General features: G+C 55.0%; 1 protein-coding gene across 1 annotated transcript; it reads right to left on the bottom strand.

Annotated features, from left to right (window-relative positions):
• Positions 1-137: 137 nt before the first annotated feature.
• Positions 138-5614, bottom strand: CTSF (cathepsin F). Its single transcript, XM_081532085.1, is given in 14 exon segments — positions 138-647; positions 728-786; positions 1137-1227; positions 1490-1554; positions 1641-1760; positions 2591-2671; positions 2751-2847; positions 2936-3081; positions 3202-3315; positions 4224-4299; positions 4421-4561; positions 4563-4658; positions 4986-5084; positions 5294-5614. Coding segments are annotated over 14 exon segments (1473 nt in total). The 5' UTR covers positions 5507-5614; the 3' UTR covers positions 138-572.
• Positions 5615-8261: the final 2647 nt, after the last annotated feature.

Here is an 8261-nt window from a genome sequence, read left to right as displayed (position 1 = left end):
CATCTCCGATTGATTCCTAAGGCAGAAGCTTGGGCCCTCAGGTTTCTGGGCAGGATCAGCTGCCCCACGTTGACACTCCAGGGGTCCCCAGCACCCCTCCTTGCCCTCAGGGTCTAAGCATTCACACCACACTGGGATCCAGGACACCTCTTTATTGTGTTAGAAAAGGTTGGTGACAATAGTTTCTCTAGATGTGGAAGGCAACATGGTCCCCCAATCCAGGGGAACCAGAAAATTTACAGCTTCAGAGGAAAACTGGGGTGGGAAGACAGAGCCTGCTGAGGACAGAGCTGGCTTTAAGACCAGAGTGTTTCCTTCCCACCTGCTCCTTACCCGAGCCCAGGGTTCCTGCCCCAGCTTCGGCTGCCAAGACATCGTCCTTCACCCCAGTCCTCCTAGCTACCACCATTCAACAAAGGTGCTGCTGGGGAACTTCAGGGTGGGAGTGGGGGGAGGGCCTGTGTCCCTGTGGCGTTTGCTCACCCTGGGGTCCCCGATGCCCGTCCCTCAGCCAGCTGTGCCTCCTGGGGAGGGGCCATTCTGGTCCGCACCAGATCCTGCGCTAGTGCGCCTCAGTCTATCACTGCTGAGCTGGCCATGATGTTCACGCCACAGGCCCCGGAGCCACGGTACAAGTAGTAGTAACCCTGGGGGGAGAGGGGTGTCGGTGAGGGCGCCAGGGCAGGATGGGCGCTGGGGGGCTGGGGGCCAAGCAGGCAAGACTCACCTCCTCACCCCAGTCAGTGCCCCAGCTGTTCTTGATGGCCCAGAAGGGAGTGGCAGAGCCTGGGGGGGTGGCAGTGCGGAGCGCAGGGAGAGTCAGGGACCCCCGATTCTCCAGCCAGGGCCCCAGGCCACAGTGTCTGCTGTGGACCTACTTGGCAACAGGTACTAGGGGAAGAGCAGAAAGCAAGACAGGCCCACCTACCACGCTCCCAGAAGCCGGGAGCGGCTCTGGGGCTTGGGGAAGACGCCCACTCATCCACAACTGCTCACACCTCCCACCCCCTTGGCTCTCCCATTCACAGAGAGGGTAGATGATCCTGCCTGGCCCACAACCCGAGGCAGGGGGTAGGACAACGTTCCTGAGATGCTGTGACCCGGGCTGGATGGGCAGAGGGGCGAGCGGAACTCACGGTTGCCATAGCCCACGAGCAGCACGGCGTGGTCGATGAGCCAAGGGCTGCAGAGGGGGCGCAGGGGGTGGGAAATCCCGTGGCGGTAAAACTGAGGGGGGAGAGTAAGAGCAGGGGGGGCCAACGTGCTGCAGCTACTGCAGCCCGAGCGCCCAGAGCCCATGCTCCGCAACAAGAGAAGCCACCGCAACGGGAAGTCTGCGCGCTGCAATTAGAGGAAAGCCTACACAGCAACGAAGACCCAACACAGCCAAAAATAGATAAAATTATTAAAAAAAAAAAAAGTAGGGGGCCAGCTCTGAGAAGTGGGGGAGGAGTCAGCGGGAGCTGGAGCCACGAGGCTGGGGCCCTACCTGCATGCCAAAGGCATTGATGGCAACGGAGATGGGGCCGTTCTTGGCCAGCCAGGCCGCCAGCTCTGAGACAAGGGAGGGCCAGCGTCAGGGGGCACTCAGGCCCCAGCCCCCCGCCCCAGGCCTCTCCTCACCCCCCGCCCTTCCTTACTTTGCTCGTTCTTGCTCAGCTCCACTGAGTCGTTGATGTAGACCTTGGCCTTCTCTGCAGAGAAGCTGCAGGTCTGCAAGTGGCCTCGGTAGCTATAGTCATCCTCTGTCTCCAGCCCTCCTGGGAATGGGGCGGGGGGCGGCGGCAGATCAGAAGTTAGAGGAAAGGTGGGCCCTCCTCACCAGACTCGTTTGCTCCCGGCCAGGGGCTGTGCTGGGCCCCTCGTACACAAGGCCTCATGTTCTCCATCTACCCCAGGCCAAAGGCCAGCCTCTCTGAAGGGGGCCTCTTTTTTGAGATGGCTCAGCTGAGGCCTACAGGTGTGCGGCAGCCTCCAGTGAGACATGTGGCAGAGAGGGAACCCAGCTCCCAACTTCTGAGTCCTGACTCCCCCCAGCGTTCCTAGGACTCCTGATCTTGGCTTTCTTGTCCTGCCCTGACTGTCTGCTCCCAACCTGGCCCAGACCCCTGCCAGGCTCCTTCCCCAGTCTTTGTATGGCCACCTCAATCCCTCAGCTCCCCTCTTCCCACCACTGCGGCCCACTGCTCAACCGAACTGCCAGGTGAGGTCAATACCTCCCCTCCAGGGGGAGGTGCGCTGCTCTTCAGTTTAGCAGCACTGCAGTGCTACAGAAATACAGGCCTCCAAGCGCTGAAAATATCAAGACCCCTGCTATGCACCAGGAACTTGACACACCTTCCGCTCACTTGACCCTCAAGGCAAGCCTACCAAGTAGCTGCGAGGAAGCCCATTTCACAGGTAAGATAAGTGAGGCTCTGAAAGAGCTGACCTGCACAAGGTCTGAAGACCTTGCCAGTTAAGCGTCAGCATTAAGACCTGAACCCAGTTCACAGGACTGCCACTCTGGAGTCTCCCTCCCTCACAAAGTGACTTCCGGGGGAGGGAGCTGTGCTCCTGCCACCCCTCCCGAAGCCCCGTGAATGCGTACCCAGAGTCCTTATGGCCGAGTAGGCGTTGGAGGGCAAGCCACCCAGGCAGGCCTTGTCAGTCTTGTCACAGTCCAAGAGCTCTAGGAGACAGAAGGCTGGTCCCGCGGAGCCCTCCGGAGGGGCTGGGCTGGGGACAGGGGGGCACAGCGGGATGCTCACCCTGCTCAGAGAGGGAGAGCAGGGTCCCCCGTTTGAGGAACCACTGGCCCTCCACGTTGCCTGTGACTGAGAAGGCCCAGCAGGAGCCACACATGCCCTGCAAGAGACGGGCAGAGTCAGGGCTGGGTCCCTTCCAAAGGCCGGTGCAGCCCGCACGTCCCACCCTCGCTTCTTCGGGGTCCGACCTGGTCCTTGACATCGGTGACAGCCCCCTTATTCCTCCAGTCCCACTGAGGCGGAGGAACGTCAGTGACGGGCTGGGCCAGGTGCATGTTCATGCCAGACGCATCTTTTAGGAGGGGATTCAGATAGATGGTGCGGAACTCCTCCTCTGTGGACAAAGGTGAGCGGGGGATGGGAAAAGAGTATTCGAAGCCAGTCCTACCCAGGGGCCTTGGGAGCAGGCCCTGTCTCTTCCAGGCACCATGAGGGCTCTGGCCGCCACCCCTACCTGTCAGGTCACTGAACTTGGTGACCCCATACCGAGCTGTGCCACGGTCCAGGGCCTGGATCTTCTGCGCTCGCACCATGTTATTGGCAAAGACGGACAGGCGCCAACTGGCTTCTGAGGACCAACGAGCAGAAGTGAGGCTTGGGCCCCAAGCAGATCATAAAGGAGAGGTGCTTGGGGATAAGAGGCAGAAGTTTCCATGGGGAACAGTGGACTCTGGATCAGATCTGAAGCTTATTTCAAGAAGGGCAGGGGACGTCCCTGTGGTGCAGTGGCTAAGACGCCACACTCCTAAGAAGGAGGCCTGAATTTAATCCCTGGTCAGGGAACTAAATCCCGTATTCCACACCTGAAAGATCCTACATGCTGCAACTAAGACCTGGTGCAGCCAGGTCTTTATTATTTATAATATTTAAATTATTATAATTTAATATTTAATTGTTTTTATAAATTTTTATTTATAAAATAAATTTGTTATATATTTATAATATTTAATATTATGTTTATTATATTTATTATCAATATATTATGTGTTAATAACATTACTTATATTATTATTTACCTAAAATTTATTTATTATTAAATAAATTAAAATAAATATTTTTTAAAAAGGGAGAAGGGCAGAACCCTGGAGTGGGTGTCAGGACCAGATCTGCAAGTGATAAGAGTGAGGCCAAAATGGGGCGATGACTCCCCAGGTATGAAAGGAGAACCAAAATGGGCTCCAAAGACAGAAGGTCATGGGAAAAGGCCACCAAGCCAGGGGTCCTCCAGCAAAGGAAACCTGGCCTTTGCCCCATCCTACTCTACCCAGAATGATGGAGAGCTATGGTTTCTGACTAGGAAAATCAGATGGGAGAAGTGCCAGCTACCCGAGGTGACTGCCAAGTCCTGGGAGGCTAAACAAGAACATGGGGATTTAGGGGTCGCTCTGCCCTTCCCCTTCTCCAACACTAAGGTGCCAAATTGGGGGAGAGGTCCTGATCTGATCAGGACACATCCAGCCAAGGCTAGGTCCTCACCTTCCTCCGAATCATATGTCCGGTTATAGGTGGTGACAAAGTCCTTGAAGATCGAAGTCATCTTCACAGAAAAGTCCTGGAAAGATAGAGAGAGGGAGACTTTACAAGCAGTCCTTCTCAGATGGACATGGGAGCCCCAGGCCAGGGTGGAAGGAAGAGAGTGGACATAAGCCAGTTCCCCAGAGATGTCTGCGCACCTGGGGGAGGGGATCCTTGTTCAGCAGTGGAAGGAATGAACTGAAAGTCTCATTTGTGTCATCTGGAGAGAGTTGGAAGAGAGGAGAAGCAGGACTGAACCCTGAGTAAAATCTGATCTGAACCATTCCAGCACCCCTGGGCCCTCCCGGCACCTGTAATCTTGGTATTCACTGGGCCACAGTCCCGCCTCAGCAGCATGTGTTTCCCTAGCTCGTCTAGGACTTCGAAGCTGCAGAGCTGGGGGAAGAGGAAGGAGAAAACGACTCAGGGGGCTGAGAGGAGAGCAAGGCCTTTGGCAAGATGGAGCTGGAGGGTCCTCAGATGAGGACAATCTTGAAGGCAATCTCGCCCACAGTGGAGAGCGAGGCACCGTCCGGGAGCGAGCATCCAGACCCCCTCCCTTTTACAGCATCTTAGTCTCTGACCTTCCAGGCCTGGGTAGTGACGGCGTAGGGTAGATGCGGCCTCAGATCCCACCCCCTTGACTTGACAGATCGTCTTAACTACAGCCAGTGGCGCAAGGGAATCTGGGGGCAAGGGAATGGCAGGAACCCCATCACTCACCAGGGTCTTCTTGGACACCGGGAGCTGGCACACCGTGGGGTCGTTGCAGGGCGGCTCCACCAGGGTCGCCTTCAGCGAGTACAGGGACCCCCGGCCCGCCTGGACGGAAGGGCGCGTGAGTGGCGGCACGGCCACCCCCTCCTCTGTCCAGCCTTCATCGGACCCGCAGCCCCACCGTGCTCCCTTTCCCCTTCCCCATCACTAGAAGTCCAACGTCCCCGCCCCAACTCAGGCCCAAAGTTCCCAACCCTCGGACTAGAGCCCGGCTGACCGAGGACCCAGGAGCCCCGCCCCAAGCGCGTCCTCACCCGGCGGACGCGACCGCGCACGGCCCCCAGCGCGGCCCGCGGCCCGGCAGTCCGGCCGCGATTGTACATCTCCAGGGCGAAGCGGGCGGGCTCCCGCAGCTCCGGGGACGCCAGCTCCCAGGCCTGCGCACCGGCAGCCCGGGGCTTGCTGGAGGCCGGAGCGGCGGCCGGGAGCAGCCCCAGCAGCAACAGCAACCGCAGCCAGGGTGCCATGGCGAGGGCGAAGCTGGCGGCCCGGACTCACGCAAGGACGGACGCGCGGACCAACCGACGGGGTCGAGCAGCCCGCGGCTGGAGGGGCCCTAGTCCTCCCCCAGCTCCGGGGCCGCCGGGCGCCGGCCAATGGGCGCCGGCCGGGCGCGCCTGCGCGCTCGCTTATTTACGCGAGGCACGTGGGTGCGCTGGCTGTGCTAGACGGGCGGTACTCAGTTTCGACCGTAGGCAGTCTTGCAAAACCAGCGTGATCTGGGGAGATGTGGCCCGATCCCCGACCTTGAAGTGATCTTAGGTCTGGGAACTGCTGTTTGAGGAGGAGAAACGATACTGGCCGGAGAAGAAAAACAACTACCACTTATTGCATACTTATTATATGTTGCAGGTTATATGCTCTCTCCCTTTAATCTTTGTAGCAATCCTGTGAAGTAATAAATGTTATTATCCCCATCTAGTAATTGAGGAAATATAGGTTTAGAGAGACTAAGTGGCTTGCCAAACATCTGCTAAGTGAAAGGGCTGGGCTTGAACGCAGGGAGTGGACTTGAGAGCTTGAGCTCACAGCTCCATCACCTCTTTGAGGCCCCTCTTCTCATCAGCAGAATGGCAGATAATATTCCCTGGACTGGCAGTGTCACAGGCTGTTGCGCGGATCAAACACAAACATATAAACAGTGCACAGGATTGGGACCGTTCTTTCGTTCCTTCAAGCATTCACCGCTGTCTTCCAGGGCATAGCAACAGGAAGCATAAGCAGATACGCTGGGCATAATGCTGCCTGCTAGCAGCTCACAGTCTAGCGGAGAGACAGATGAGAAAAAGGAATTTTCCTCCAAGATGTTACCAACTGTGGGAGAGGAAACAGAGAAGAGCGCTTTTGGCAACCCACTCCAATTTTCTTGTCTGGGAAATCCCATGGACAGAGGAGCCTGGAGGGCTACAGTCCATGGGGTTGCAAAGAGTGGGACATGACTTAAACGACTTAACACTTTCACTTCCAAGGACCTGCAAGCTCCAATCAGGCCTTGGACCTTATCCTGTGCTGTGCACTTGACACTCCAGTGACACTCTATTTGCAGAAATTCAAGTTCTTGCACATCCTGGAACCTTCACACTGCTCAAACTCCTAGACACCTTGCTGCTCTCAGTTTAGAGGTCAACTTCTCAGGAAGGCTTTCCTGATCCACGCACATTGCCCCTGACTAAGCTTAATGCCACTGTCTCTGTACTCCTAGACTCCTAGCCCCGCGAACTTCCTCCTTATGAAAGATCTAAAGCTGAATAAATTAAAAACAGGAATTTCTCAGGCCCGGCAGAAGGAGTGAGACTTTTCTTAGATCTGAGTTTCCAGAGATTGGTGTCATAGTTCACCCTCGTGGGAAACAGTCATTTTCCCCAAAGTCTGTTTCTTGGTCACTGGAGACACCTGACAAGTATCTAGGGGAAAGGGTGGCTCATCTCATCAGAGTAAGGGAAGACAGCATACTTGTAATTCATGGAGGGAAAGAGGAATTTTTTTTAAGCCACACGTACAGCATCTCAGGCAATTCTCACAACAACCTTCAAGAGAGAAACTGTATGATTATACATGAGGAAAGTGAAGCAGGGATGTGTCAACATTCAGAAAAAGTGAAAGTGTTAGTCATTCAGTCGTGTCTGATTCTTTGCAACCCCATGGACCATAGCCCGCCAGGCTCCGCTGTCCCTGGAATTTTCCAGGCAGGTTAACACTGGAGTGGGTTGCCATTTCCTTCTCCAGGGGATCTTCCCAACCCAGGGATCAAACCTGGGCCTCCTGAAGCTGAGCTGAAAAGAGGGAGACGGCAGAGGAGACTGGGAAGAAATGGACACTGAGTGAGGAGGAAGATGAAGAAAGAGTGAGGTCAAGAAAGTAGAGGAAGAGAGTGGATTTCAAGAAAGAGGAAGTGGCTGGTTGTGTCTAATGCCATGGAGAGGACAAGTAAGATGAGGGGATTGGGCAACATGTAGGTCACTGGGGACCTCATTAAGAGTGCTTGACTGGGGACTTCCCTGATTGTCCAGTGGTTAAGAATCTGTGTGCCAATGCAGGGGACACAGGTTCGATCCCTGGTCCCAGAAGATTCCACATGCAAAGGAGCAACTAAGTCTGGCGCCACAACTACTGAAATCTGTGTGTCCTAGAGCCCATGCTCCACAACAAGAGAAGCCACTGCAATGAGAAGCCCAAGAACTGCAACTAGAGAGTAGCCTCTGCTCACTACAACTAGAGAAAGCCCATGCACAGCAATGAAGACCCAGCACAGCCAAAAATGAAATAGATAATTAAATTAAAAAAAATTTTTTAAAGAGTGTCAGGTTGAGACTTCCCTGGTAGTCCAGTGGTTGGGACTCTGAGCTTCCACTCAGAGGCCCGGATTCAATCTTGTTAGGGGTACTAGGATCCTATAAGCCATGTTGTGCAGCAAAAAAAAAAGAAGAAGAAGAGGAGCTAATATGAAAATATGGGCAATGAATGGAGACAAAGATTTCAATAACTTTTGCCATGGAGGAGAGTAGAGAAATACAGTCCTGGGGCGGGGGAGCATGGGACATCTCTAGAGTATCTGGGGGACTTCCCTGGCTGTCCAGTGGTTAAGGCCCTGCACTTCCACTGCAGGCGGCACAAGTTCTATCTGTGATCAGGGAACCAAGATCCTGCATGCCACAGGGCACAGTAAAAAAAAAAAAAAAGTGTTTTTAAGATGAGAGACCCGAGAGCATTCTTATGACTTGA

This window comes from Giraffa tippelskirchi, chromosome 10 (genome assembly GCF_054371585.1).
Source record: "Giraffa tippelskirchi isolate mGirTip1 chromosome 10, T2T-mGirTip1v1.2.pri, whole genome shotgun sequence".
In the NCBI taxonomy this organism is placed as follows: Eukaryota; Metazoa; Chordata; class Mammalia; order Artiodactyla; family Giraffidae; genus Giraffa; species Giraffa tippelskirchi.
This window is presented reverse-complemented; position numbering and strand designations above follow the sequence as displayed.